The sequence below is a fragment of the Ahaetulla prasina genome, chromosome 2 (genome assembly GCF_028640845.1).
Source record: "Ahaetulla prasina isolate Xishuangbanna chromosome 2, ASM2864084v1, whole genome shotgun sequence".
Taxonomy (NCBI): Eukaryota; Metazoa; Chordata; class Lepidosauria; order Squamata; family Colubridae; genus Ahaetulla; species Ahaetulla prasina.
Genome location: NC_080540.1, coordinates 178,586,027 through 178,600,669, shown reverse-complemented (window position 1 = coordinate 178,600,669; position 14,643 = coordinate 178,586,027). Strand labels below are relative to the sequence as shown.

General features: G+C 40.2%; 1 protein-coding gene across 2 annotated transcripts in view; it reads right to left on the bottom strand.

Moving 5' to 3' along the window:
• LOC131193338 (uncharacterized) overlaps positions 1–7,097 on the bottom strand; it is a 35,544-nt gene extending 28,447 nt beyond the window's left edge. For both annotated transcript variants that reach the window (XM_058173405.1, XM_058173404.1), the window contains exon 1: positions 6,941–7,097. In XM_058173405.1, coding sequence (XP_058029388.1) covers positions 6,941–6,998 — 58 coding nt within the window. In that variant the 5' untranslated portion in view covers positions 6,999–7,097. The remainder of the gene's footprint in view (positions 1–6,940) is intronic.
• Between the last annotated feature and the right edge of the window lie 7,546 nt (positions 7,098–14,643).

Here is a 14,643-nt window from a genome sequence, read left to right as displayed (position 1 = left end):
CGCCATCACTCTGCTAAACAAATAATTCCCTCAACACTGTCAAACTATTCACATTAGGCTGCATTACTATTGCTATTGGTCTTCTCATCGTTCTTGTCGCCCAGCTCTTCCCACTTATGACTGCATGACTGTAACTTTGTGGCTTGTATTCTTGCTATTTATACTGATATTGATTGTATCCTAGTATGATTTGATTGCTTATTATACCCTATGACTGTCACTGAGTGTTGTGCCTTGTGATTTTTGACGAGTGTATCTTGTCTTTTTATGTACGCTGAGAGCATATGCACCAAAGACAAATTCCTTGTGTGTCCAATCACACTTGGCCAATAAAGAATTCTATTCTATTCTATTCTATTCTATTCTATTCTATTCTATTCTATTCTATTCTATTCTATATGAACAAAATGAATATACTTAATGATGTGTTTTTAAATTTTTTAAAAGAACAAAAGAGAGAAAAAAGGCATCCCTCAGTCATGAGATCATTGTTTCAAAATCAAGAAGTAACTTGTTCTGGTTTGTGAGGATCCAATTAAAGGTCAGAGTTTCATTCTAGTGTGGCAGACAGAGAACAAATTATTGAAATACTTTTTTCCATCTTTCCTCAGATTCCCTCTTCCAGATACACATTGCACTTTCCAAATTCTCAGCCTATTCCATTTGCTGAGTTGACAGTCTCCATCCATCCTTGAGTCAACCGGAAATTATATCAGCATGATGTATGCTGACTCGCTTTCCAGCCATTATCAGCCACCCAGTAATGGGTGACAAAGACTAATAATTTGTAGACACTTTAAGACAGAACATGGTGTCAGAATTAGGAGGGGAAGTGCTATTGGTGCTTATTGGTCTCACCCACGGACTGTGTGGGGGGAAAAAGAAAGGAACATCATGATCATGAGTATAAAAAAGTGCGGTCGTGGCATTTGTGTACTATGAGTAGGCAGAATTAAAGAAAGGTCAGTTGGTTTCCTCCTTGCTTGAGAGCTTTTACTCCCTCTCAACTGAAAAAAAATGGATGAATCAGGGTTGGCTATATGAACAATTTGAGAAATATGGGGGAAGGAAAAAAACCTGCTTAATATTCTTCAGCATTTCCCCTCTTTTTTGGGTGGGGAAATCAATGCCGTAAATTATTCATTGTCATTAGTTATCGATTTGGATATCTGGCCTGAAAAGGGTTCTTCCTTCTCTCGAAAAAAACCCAGAAGTGGAAGTCCTCCTTCTCCCTCCCATTTCAACAAGGCTGTTCCTTCCTTCCTTCTTTCCCCCTCTAGCTGATTTGTTGGGCCCTAACTGTCCCAGATGTTGAAAAACCCAGGACAAAACCTCCTTCTGTGTATGGGCTGCAGCGAAGAGCGTGGGAGGGAGTGGTCATGGGCCATTGCCCAGGGCGAATCGGTGGAGGCATGTCAGCCAAGGAGAATAGTCAGCGGAGAATCGCTCAAGGGAAGAACGCCAGAGGAGAATGAGGGGTGGCCAAGTGTACAAGACGAACAGTCCTAGAGCCAACCAGCAGTGTGCTGCAGCTGTCAAAAAAAACCCCAAGGCTGACCTTGGTTGCATTAACAGAGGGATAGAATCAAGATCACGAGAAATGTTCATCTCATTTTATAAAGCCTTAGTAAGACCACACTTGAAATACTGCATCCAGTTTTGGTTGCCACAATGTAAAAAAGATGTTGAGACTCTAAAAAGAGTGTGCAGAAGAACAACAAAGATAATTAGAGGACTGAAGGCTAGAATATATAAAGAACAGTTGCTGAAATGGGTATGTCTAGTTTAATGAAAAGAAGGCCTAGGGCAGGGGTCTCCAACCTTGGTCCCTTTAAGACTCGTGGACTTCAACTCCCAGAGTTCATCAGCCAGCTTTGCTGGCTGAGGGACTCTGGGAGTTGAAGTCCACGAGTCTTAAAGGGACCAAGGTTGGAGACCCTTGGACTAGGGTGACATGATAGCAATCTTCCAAAATCAGAGGGGCTGCCACAAAGAAAAGGGAGTCCACCTATTCTCCAAAGCACCTGAAGGCAGGACAAGAGGCTATGGATGGAAACTAATTAAGGAGAGAAGCAACCTAGAACATAGGAGAAATTTCCTGACAGTTACAATTAATCAATGGAATGACTTGCCTCCAGAAGTTCTGAATGCTTCAACACTGGAAGTTTTAAAGAAGAGATTAGACAACCATTTGTCTGAAATAGTATAGGGTTTCCAGCCTGAGCAGAGGGTTGGACTAGAACAGGGGTGTCAAACTGTAGACCCGCAGGCTGGATGCAATCATGCACAGGCCACTCCCATCCCACCTCTGGAAAGGCAAAAAACATTGGGATATGTCATGATACATCACATGACACAATCAAGTTTGACACCTGTGGACTGGAAGACCTCCACGATCGCTTTCAGCTCTATTATTTCAGGCCTTTCAGTTTCTCCATCTGCGGGTGCTCCTTCCCCTCCTTAGCTAGCTAGCAGGCTTTAGGTATTCCGAAGAGGAAGGGGTCTTGCCCTTTTAATTTCTCCCATATAAACTGCTGAATTGGATTGAATCTAGTTTTATTCTATACTAGTGTGTTGTACTGTAATAATGTTCAGCTGATTGTTTAATGTTCTATGAACATGGAATAATTATATAGCCTTCATTAATAACACCTAAACCAGAGTCTCTTTTTTGTGAATATGCTGAACAAGGGAGAGACCCTGAATCAAATCAAACTCGAATCAGACTAATTGCCAACTAGAATGGATTATTTGGTGAGATCCTTTCAAGCAGATCACTTTAAATCAGGGGTGTCAAACTCAAGGCCCAGGGGCTGGATCCGGCTGCAGGCTGCTTAGATCTGGCCTGCAGGGCCACCCCAGAAACAGCAAAGGATCAGCCTATGGTGCCTCTGCCAGTGAAGATGGAGCTTGGGAGGCTGCGGGCAGAGGGTTGCAGGAGGCCATCGCAGCCAAAAATGGAGCCCGTTTTCGTTGGCAGAGCGCTCAGGCCATCACAGGCACCCCCAACATGAGTAACGTTGAGCTGGCCACGCCCACCCTTCCTACACCCATCCTTCCCATGCCCACCACAGCCCCCCCGGCCCCACCCACCCACCCCCCAAAGTCAAACACAACCCTGATGTGGCCCTCAATGAAATCGAGTTTGACACCCCTGCTTTAAATGGACTTGAAGGTCTTGCAGAGCCCATGGTTTAAATCTACGTAATTTATTTTTATCTATGCATCTAAGTTCTATCTATGTAGTCATTAAGAGTTGACAATGACTTGATGGCAGATAATCAATTAATTTTATGTATTTATTCATTAATTAAACTTCTATAGCTGCTCATCTCACTGAAGGCAGCTCTGGATAGAGCAGAACAATAGATTATAAACAGCCAATATAAAAAGGGCAGACATAAATATAGAAAGTAATAAATATCAAAACATACGAAAAGGCCAATTTGAAATCATATAAACAAATCAGGGCCTCTGGTGGCTCAGCAGACTAAGTCTGTCTGTTATTAACACAGCTGCTTGCAATTACTGCAAGTTCAAGTCCCACCAGGCCCAAGGTTGACTCAGCCTTCCATCCTTTATAAGGTAGGTAAAATAAGGACCCAGATTGTTGGAGGTAATAAAAGTTGACTTTGTATATAATATACAAATGGATGAAGACTATTGCTTAACATAGTGTAAGCCGCCCTGAGTCTTCGGAGAAGGGCGGGATATAAATTCAAATAAAAAATAATAATAATAATTCAATGTTGTACTTTAACATTAAAGTAACCAGTGGACAATGAGAATTCAAAAATAGCAGCAGCTCAATGAAATTTGAGCATCGAAAATACAAGGGATTTGGAACCTCAACTGCTCCTTATCCCCTTATTTACTTATTCTTGAGTATTTAGGATGCTTATACTAAATATCCTTACATGGTATTGTGAATTTAATATTTTTTCTCCTGATTTGGATTAATATGCTTTTTTTCGGATTTATGAATTATGCATTGTTTTCTGATTTATTATATATTAAGTCAGAATTGTTTTAGTCAGTTATGGTTCAAGTCCTCTGTAGAGTGACTCCAGGTTATTCTCAGATGCCATTTGCCCAGTCTATGTGATCAAGCAGGGAGAACTTGCTGACCAATTGCAATTGTTTGCTTGGCTGTTGCTACTGAGCTGCTTTTCTTCTATTCTCTCAGTGTAAAGATGCAAATATTTTATTTTTGCCCTGCAAACCATCTGGAATCATAGAGTCTGGGCAGTATATAAATCCTTGTAAGTAAATAAATAAGAAAAAAGATTTATTAGAAATGCATCCTGTCTTTAACTCAGGTGCACAAGGTAGTGTACATAATTGGTTTTTCTTTCCTTTTCTTTTTAACAACACCCTTGGGAACAGAAGCATCCTAAAAGATGTATATACTGTGTTGACACATGTAGAAAAGTAGCAGAGTTTGTACTGCAATGTAGGCATAACTATGTAAGCTTTGATAGAGAACTTGACTGTTCAAACCTTATCTGACGAGCTTCCATGGATGGATTGGATTTGAAGATGTGTAATATTAATTTGGAAAGTTGATTTTAAGGGAGAAATTGAACGTGGTAATTAATTAGAATTATTTGATTATAGTTGAGATACATGTCATATTGATAAAATATAAGTTTAGATAAATTAATTGGAATGTATATGGGCACATAGGATTGGGAATCAACTCATTGACACAATGTATTTGGATTGATGATGATTTTATATAAGTTTGTTTGTTAAAAATAAAAAACTTTTGTAAAAAAAAAAGAAGCTTTCATGGCTAAGGGTGGACTTGAACCAATTATATATCCCCAGTCCTAAGCAAGATAGAGTGGAAAATAATTATTTGTCCCTTGTTCTCAGCAATGCAAGGATGATAGGCTTCAAAACAATCACAGATGTCTTCAAACTTCCTCAAAATGAGGAAGTGGGAAAGATGACTATTTGGTTGCTGTTGCAGATATATGACCATATCTGCAAGGTACCATAACAAATTGCTCGCCCTTGACATAGACAGAAAAGGTTTGAATTTCATGAAGTATGATAGAGTGAGGTTTTACTAACAGAACACAATCCACTAGAAGACAATATTTCCTGGCATTACTGTATCCCCTTTTAAACAAATGGAAACTGTACTTTCTTTCAGTAAGTCTTACATAGAGTAGTGCAGTCCACCTTTGTGTTCAGAAGTTGCTGAGAAATAATGCTGATTGGATTTTCTTATTGCCTCCATTTGCACCTAATGACCCATGAACATGCTCTGGAGATCTCCTTTTCCTGCTGTGTCTTCCTGAGTTTGCCTTCAGCTTATGCCCTACCCAAATCCAAGCCAACCTTATGGTGCCTTCAGTTGTTAGTATTCTCTGGCATTGTCCTTTAGGGTCATTTGGCGTAGGCAATAGGAGAATCCAATTCTTTCAAATCATGGTTTCTCTTTACCTACCAGATTTGTGAGCCAATCCTGGCTTAAAGACATATATTGGTCTAAATCGCAGGTGACCAATGATGGCAGAGGCAATGCACTAATTATAGCCCGAGAGGAGGCTCTCTTGCTGCAGCTTCATGGTAAAATTCTCCCCTTGGCTGTCACCTTTTGAACCCAGGTAATACTAGGTGTTAAAAATAGTCTGTCTTATCAGCTGATAGGAAGTACAAGATAGTTGTGTCATCAGTCAGAAGGTTGATTTTTCTCAGCACTGCACAAGCCGTCCCCTTGATCCTTTAAACTGTGATTTGGATTACTTCACATGGGTTTAAGGCTCTTTCAGAAGCATGCTAAACTCATGTTTTAAAATAGCCTACTTTAAGAGATGACAAGTACATGGGAGGTTTCAAGATGCACCAGGAATTCTATAGCATCACACAAGCTCTACCATGTGCCTGTCAACTGTTACATATAAAGTGTGGAAGGAGAAAGACTGGACTACACTATGTCACCCCCATGTATCTGTCAGCAATTAGTAGCTAATAGCTGTTGGTGGCATGAGGGGTACATGTCCTTCCAAATGCATTTCACAATCCACGTTGTTCAGAAGAGTGATGTATTTTTTTCCTGCTGGATGGTGATGTTTATCGAGGGAGGCAAAAAGAAATCCACCAAAATCTTTCTTTAATGTCCCCTGCACATAGTATGTGATAATACCACCATAGGATAGCATCCTTCCTGTGGCAGGACAAGGATCAACAATAAAAACAGCAAAAAAATTTGTGTAGTGTAGTTTTCTGCTAACTAATGAATTAATAATGGATGGCATTTCAGCTGAACCAGGAGAGGAGTCAGAACTTAAGGAAAAAATGTTGTGATAGACTAGGAAACCTTCAATCCATTTCATTTTCATATACATACACATTGTGCATGCACACCGACTGAGCTTGAAAAATTTCATCACAGGATAGCATCAGAATCACATATATTAGCAATTGAGTTCCTCCTTCAAATCTGACTTAATGTTCTTATTTCCTCCAGTCTAAGGGCAACATATTAAAAAATGTCTCACTGTGTAGCCTATTTTGATATGTGAACCTATTACACACTTTGCAGATATTATACTATACTTCCCTATATCCCTCATATTTTTCTATACTAATTAAGGCCCCCGTGAGTTGTAGCTGTATCAGAAATTTCCCCTTCCATAGAAAATGTTACAAAATGTTAAATAGGCTATTGTTAAAAAAACCTACATTATCTCCAAAGATTTTCCTTTTTGCTATTATTTGTAGTATTTTGCCATGACTTTAAGATAACTGCATGCAACTTACCACTGGAGGAAATTCTTTATATATAACATACACACAAACTAGGAGATTCCACTTAGCGTGCTTTGCTCCATTTTGCTCTTTCGTTAGTCAGCTTCTAAATTCCACCTGCTACACCAAATGTAAATTCAGTTTGTGGAGAGGGTGTTTTGGAATATTTAGTACTTACTAGTAGGCACCCAGAAGACGAGAAGGACAGCCATGATCTGAAGCAGAATAGTTGTCATTTTAACCAGCTTGAGGGACCAAAAATTGAAGCACAAAAGACCGCTCAGTCAGATGAACGGAGAGTCAAGCTTGATAAATGGAATAAAAGCAGTACTAAAAAACAGCATGTCATGTCAGGAAATATGTGCTTCCTTTACTCCACCCTCTCACGTGCTTATTTCCCCGAATTTTTTTTTCAAAAAGAATCTACGGAAGACAATAGAACTTACAACTGTTAAATAACAGAAAATGAAGGGGTCCGGACTTAAATGTCACTACCAGGCACCACTCAGCATTCAAAGTTGCACCAAGAGAATTCTGTTAGGTGTCGGTCACACCTGAGGAAGTTATTTAAACTATTGCCTTAAGCAATATTATAATTTCCTTCCTGAATCCTCTAAAACAATAAGAAAACAATTTTATTCAGTTTACGGAGGAAGCTTTTAGGCCTCTGAATCATTGCACATCAGATAGGACTTTTGTACTGCCTAACTCAATTGTAAGAACTGTTACAATGGATGGAATCATCTATTTTGGGAAATTTAATGCTGATTGATGGCAGAGTAACATTTAAATCTTTAAGAGAGATGTCCTTTGTAGAATAGTCATTCTGGAATGTGATACCTATTCAGTAAAGGAGAGAACAATACTATATTTACAGGATTTTAAGGGTGGAAAAACAGGCATGTATGGTGGTTCAACAGACTAAAGCAGTCTGTTATTAACACAGCTGCTTGCAATTACTACAAGTTCAAGTCCCACCAGGCCCAAGGTTGACTCAGCCTTCCATCCTTTATAAGGTAGGTAAAATGAGAACCCAGATTGTTGGGGGCAATAAAAGTTGACTTTGTATATAATATACAAATGGATGAAGACTATTGCTTAACATAGTGTAAGCCGCCCTGAGTCTTCGGAGAAGGGCGGGATATAAATTCAAATAAAAATAAATAAATAAATAATTCTCAACCCTGTGAGGTGAGTCAGGCTGAGAGAGGGAGGGAGTGGCCTAAAGTCAGCCAGCTGGTTTACATGCCTAAGGTAGTCTCCCAGTTTATGGCCGTCAAACAAGGGTCCCTAGTCTCTTTAAGTGCTGGTGGGCAATTTGAGAACTATTTTGCAATATGCAGCTGGGGAAATTCTCTTTTCAACAAATGGCCACCATACCTAAGCAGATAACAGAATAACAGAGTTGAAAGGGACCTTGCAGGTCTTCCAGTCCAATCTTCTGCTGGTCAATCTTCTGTACTATTTCAGATAATGGCTTTCCAATCTCTTCTTGAAAACCTCCAGTGATGGAGCACCAGGCTGGTCCCTGACCTTGTCTCTTCAGCGGGATCATACCTGGTACTTATATTTGTCCTTTACTGGATAGACAACTTCTAGAATAAATCTTAACCTTCACCCGCTTTCATTTTTACTTCTGAGAAAGGATGTGGGAAATCAAGATAATGCTGGAGATTACATTTTCTTTTAGAATATGATAGCTCTCCATTGCTAAACTTCAGATGTTTCTTTAATGTAAAGACTGAAGTCAGGCAAGGACTTGGGAGCCCAAAGGGATGCAGCAGCCAGCCTACAATACCTCAGATCCCACTGCGGAGAGGCACAATAAGCCTTCATTTACATGCAACATTGGCACGGTTGAGATAACCTACTTTGCCAAAACCCAACAAATCCTTCTGCTGGATCCACATAGCTGAAATTGAGTTAGCAGATCTGTTACTAACACAGCCTCCTTGCAGCCTCCTCCTGAATTAGGATTAAAGTCTAACACCCATTTAATACCATCTTAATCCCCAGATAAATTTGATCCTATTCCATTCTGACTAATTTAACTTGCTCTTCTCACTCATAATGAGTCCACCCAACATGTTTTTTGCATAACCTAATTCAACTCCAACAAAATCTAAACCACAGGCTACATGTAAACGTGAGAGGCAATCCTGGTTGTAGTTGATTAAATATTGTAATTTATGTTTATGAAGCCTGAAAAAGCTGAGAGAAATGGGCTCTGCTCTGAGAGATAAGGAATTGACCAAACTGGCTGCTGAGTCAGTTAGTAATAGAATTTTAGATGGCATAGAAATTTAAATGGAATTCAGCTGCCTTTTTAGCTGTAAAGATGTCTTGGCCTAAGCATGCAGGACATTTCTCTCTATGGCCTTCATATTTGGGGAGAGGGCCAGAGGAAGACTGGGCACTCCCAGAGTGATAAAAGAGAGCAGGAGGACCTATTGTGTCTACAGAGCTGTAAAAGTTGCTGGTAATTGTGCAAATTGATTGATATTCATTTTTCTGCTATAAGGCTGTCTCTCCTGACTTTCAGTTTAGGGCTGGAACAAGTTTCCGCTGCTTTACTTAATTCCGGTACAACATAAACAGGCTGGTCATAAATCTTAGAGGCAACGTGTTTATCAAGCTGCAGAACAAGTTCCAGCTTTCTGTCCAGGCAGGGTGATATGCTAACTGAAGCCAAGAATGTGAGATTCCATAAGCAATGCAAACCAAGGGATCAAGTTCAAGGAGCAAGATGACAGCAGATATTGGCTCAAGTCCAAGTGTCACTCTAACTAGCATAACATACCGAGTCGAGGCAAGAATGCCACTGCTTATTGTGCGTGGGTTTATAAGCCACTCTCCATCTCAGAAAGGGTACAAGGATCTACAAACAAAAAAAATACAACCTAGATCAGTTCCAGTTTTATTCCCCACTGCTGAAGCTCCTAGAATAACCAACTTTTTGGAGCTATTGTGCGGGGCTTCTGACTACAAAACTGCAGCAGAGGTGGGCTTCTGACCAGTTCTGGAAAACCGGTAGTGAAAATTTTGAGTAGTTCGGAGAACCGGTAGTAAAAATTCTGACTGGCCCTGCTCCCATCTATTCTCTGCCTCCCAAGTCCCAGCTGATCAGGAGGAAATGGGGATTTTGCAGTAGCCTTCCCCTGGAGTGGGGTGGGAATGGAGATTTTACAGTATCCTTCCACTGTCACGCCCACCAAGCCATGCCATGCCCACCAAGCCACACCAACAGAACCGGTAGTAAAGAATTTTGAAACCCACCACTGAACTGCAGGTATACCACGTCTTCCTGCTTCATTGCTGCAGGGTCAGTTTTTTAAAAACTGAGATGGAGGGAATGGGGTCTTATGGCCAGGTTGATTCCATTCATAGGGATCACTCAGGTATTTTGACTAGACAAATGCACGTGAGAAAGATTGAAAGAGGGGATGTAGTGGATTTAGAAGATTCTAAGATGCAACAGCTGTTTTTTTTCCAATGAGGGTCAAGGGATGGGATTCTGGTGAGAAGAAGGAGGCATCTTCTTTGAAAAAGACCAGGGCAAGTAGTTCACCTCGAGCCAAAAACTGTTTCCGTGCCCTCCCTTCACATTGGTGGGGATGCTACACTCTTCAGAAGAGCAGTGCCAGCCTATTCTATGGAGACACAATGTCTGCAGAAAAGGAAACACCCCCACAAGCTGAGCTGGGACACATATAAGCAATAGTGCCAATATCCCATATGCCCAATGTCTTAGTGACAATATCTTCAAGAGAGTTCCCCAGGTTCACTCAGGAAACCATTTACATTCATCGAAACCACCTGGATTAGACCACTTTAACTAAACTTGCAGGGATTCACATCAGCACAAAACTGAGGTTGTAGTTACAATCACAATGGAGTCGTATGGGGCAATCCAATCTTTAAATCACCAGCTCTACCTGAGCAAAAACCAAATCCAGTTGGTGCTCTGCTACATATGGGGGTCAGGTATCAATTGAAGCTAGTTCATATTTGTCATACAAGACATGAAATATTGACCTATTCCCAAAGTTGCATGTATATGGAAATCTCCTAGATCCTAAGATAAGGAATCTAAGGAAATCCAATGCCTCAGGAAGAGATACCTAGGCAGCAGAAGGGTCTCTACTCTGTCCCTGTCACCAACAGTGTACATTTAAAACTGACACAATGTTGTAATAGCCATTCTGTTTACCTGCTCTCCAATTCTAGTCTTATCAAAATAAGATGACAGATAAATTAATCTCCCCCTCCCCCCATATGTCATCCATACCTCTGAGATACATGAGAAATGAAGAATTAAATTTTAAGCAATAGATGTTTTATTAGCAACTAACTAGACATTCTTTCCCTGTGACAGTTTGGTTGCAGTGCTGCAACAACCAGTCTGCTTTTCTTCTCCTGGAATAGCCAAGGTGAAACTACTCGCTATATCTTCTCCTTTATGATTCCTTTAATGTTTGCTCCCAGGCCATTTTCCATGACCTATTCTCACCTTTGCTAATGAAGTATTTAACCAGCTTCTCTATTGATTTGACATTGCAATGACTGCAATCTGAAGGAATAGGCAGAATTTTATAGCAACACACCCTTCCATTTCTTTAATTTTATCCGGTGGCCATTAAATTTTATCCTATGCCATTAAAACACAGGAGATTCAGGTAGGAATGACCATAGTTGTTGTCCCTTTGTTTAGCTTGGAAGGAAAGGTCAGCCCATCTCCGTTGCTCTGCCTACACAGGGGCACAATTTCACCAAAAAAATCTATGTGAGATCAGCAGCTGAGATGCGCATTTTACCTTTGCATGCAAATGTATGCTTAGACTGTTTCCAAGTTGTACCACTGTTCCTACTACAAAGCAGAATGTCAGTCCCATGAAAATGTTGCAGTGGTGATCAATGTCTAAGTCAGGCCAAAGAAGGCTTCCTGCCTTTTACTGAAATGTCAAAAGTTTAGAAATGCAGAGATACCAAAAGAATTATGTAAATGTATAATAAAATGAAACCTATTATTAATACTTTCGGTTACATTGACAAAGAGCAATCAAAAGCATTAAAAATAATGTGGTGACATGGAGGTTTTCAGAGATACGCCTAGCGGTTTAAACATATCCATGGATTTTATTGAGAGTAAATTTGGGTGCCACTAGATTTCACAGTAGTATAAGTACAGTAGTAGTAGGCCAACCCAATGAAGCTGTTGAAGTGCTGTCCCGGTGTTTGGAAGCCGTACGGGTCTGGATGGGGAGGAACAGGCTCAAGCTTAATCCCTCCAAGACGGAGTGGCTGTGGATGCCGGCACCCCGATTCAGTCAGCTGCAGCCGCAGCTGACTGTTGGAGGCAAGTTATTGGCCCCAAAGGATAGGATGCGCAACTTGGGTGTTCTCCTGGATGACCAGCTGTCGTTTGAAGGTCATTTGACGGCCGTCTCCAGGAGGGCCTTCTACCAGGTTCGCCTGGTTCATCAGTTGCGCCCCTTCCTTGATTGGGATGCCTTGTACACAGTCACTCATGCACTCGTTACCTCCCACTTGGATTATTGTAATGCTCTCTACATGGGGCTACCCTTGAGGTGCACCCGGAGGCTTCAGTTAGTCCAGAATGCAGCTGCGTGGGTGATAGAGGGAGCTTCACGTAGCTCCCACGTAACACCACTCCTGCGCAGACTGCACTGGCTACCTGTGGTCTTTCGGGTGCACTTTAAGGTTTTGGTTACTACCTTTAAAGCGCTCCATGGCTTAGGGCCTGGGTACTTACGGGACCGCCTGCTGTTACCTCATGCCTCCCACCGACCCGTACGCTCACACAGAGAGGGACTTCTCAGGGTGCCGTCCGCCAAGCAATGTTGGCTGGCAGCCCCCAGGGGAAGATCCTTCTCTGTGGGGGCTCCTACCCTCTGGAACGAACTTCCCCCGGGTTTACGCCAAATACCTGACCTTCGGACCTTCCGCCGCAAATTGAAAACACATTTATTTATTCACGCGGGGCTGGCTTAAATTTTATTGGTTTTATTGGTTTTAAATTTTTATTATTAATTTTAATGGGTTTTAGTTTTATATGTTCCAAAGTTTTAGGCCAATTATGTAATAAGTTTTTTAATTCGTATTTTAAATTGTATATTGCACTGTTTGTTTTATCTTGGCTGTACACCGCCCTGAGTCCTTTGGGAGAAGGGCGGTATAAAAATTGAATTATTATTATTATTATTATTATTATTATTATTATTAATAATAATAATAATAATAATAATAATAATAAAAATTCTAGCATCAAACAAAATCTCATAGTATTCATCTTTCCATGATCAAAGTTCAAGGAAAAAAATACATTTGGAAAAAAAACATACAACTTATTTTACAGAAGTTGCATGTAATCAGTTGTTGTTTATAAAAGGACACTTTTGTATCAGGAAAAAGTGAATATCAGGGAATGAAAGAACTTGAAGAGAATTTACTAAGACACTGTATGATTAACAGAGAGTAAAAATACAATTACTGGTAGCTATTACAAATTATGACACAGGCATTTTGATTTTTAAAAAAACACCTCAAAAAAAAGTATTGGAGAGCAAAGCTGGCTGAGGTACTCTGGGAGTTGAAGTCCACAAGTCTTAAAGTTGACAAGGTTGGAGACCCCTGCCCTATCAGACCTCTCAGGTTTGTAACCTTCTTGAAAAAGAAAATGGGAAGTTGGAACAAGACAGTAAGACAGCAAATACGATCTGTATTTAGTCAGTTACAGGTAGATCAGCAGTACAAACTTCTGTTCTCATTGGGACTCAGAAAATATTCTCTTTCAGACAAAAAAGTGACAGTTGCTATTCCAAATTCTGCAGAACAAAGTGCTTCTTGGCATGAGGGAGAAAAGTCATTGAGTTGCAGAGGGAATGATGCAATTATCATTTAATCCACTTTGATGAATTGTGAAAACCCAGATCATACCTTGCAACAATCTCCTCTCACATTTGAACACACAATAAAAGTTGAGTGCAAGTCAAAAATCATTCAGTGAGTGAAGAACCATTATTTTTCTCCAAATAACCAAAGAAATAGCTCCAAAAGAAAGACCAAAAGAAATAGCTCCAAAATAAGAATAAATACTGGCTATGAAATTCTTTATATTTGAGGGAAATAATGCAATAAAATATCAGAACTGAAGGGACAATTTTGAATATCAACAACACATTTAGGGCATTGAAACTGGAGATCTGTGTTAATTCCATTCAACCCTGAACTTTCATTTCTGCTTGCGAGGAACCGATCTTACACAAACCTTCTAAAATTAAAAATCAGTTATGTAATCCATATGTTCCTGTAAATTGCAGGCAAGACAGCAATTTCACTTTGAGCAATTTGCCAATTATCCTTAGATCAAAATTTCTCATGTAAAATTCATCAGCTGTCATAGGTCATCTATTTCATTCTTGGTCACACAAATCAGTTCTTCCCAGTCCACGTTTTATTTTCTATGGCCGAGGGATGCACAGTACTCATCTCAACATAATCATTGCCATAAATAACCTGCATCTAGTGGACAATTTCAATAGGATTCCTTCAACAATCAAAAGTCCAGCCATAATACATTGCTTAATATGCACTGACAATTACTCATTGCAGTCTTCCATAAAGTAATTGTTATGTTGCAACATCATCTTTTCTCACAGCAACTTCAAACTGAAGTGAAAAAACAAAGGCTAAAGGACATATCAGAGCTCCTAACACAGTTCTCAACCTTGGCAAATTTTAAGACAGGTGGACTTCAGCCCTCAGAACTCCCCAGCTGGAGCTTTTGAGAGATGAAGCCCACTCAGCTTAAAATTGCCAAATTTAGAGAAACGATGTCCTGTGTCAGTGCTGCCATCTGTT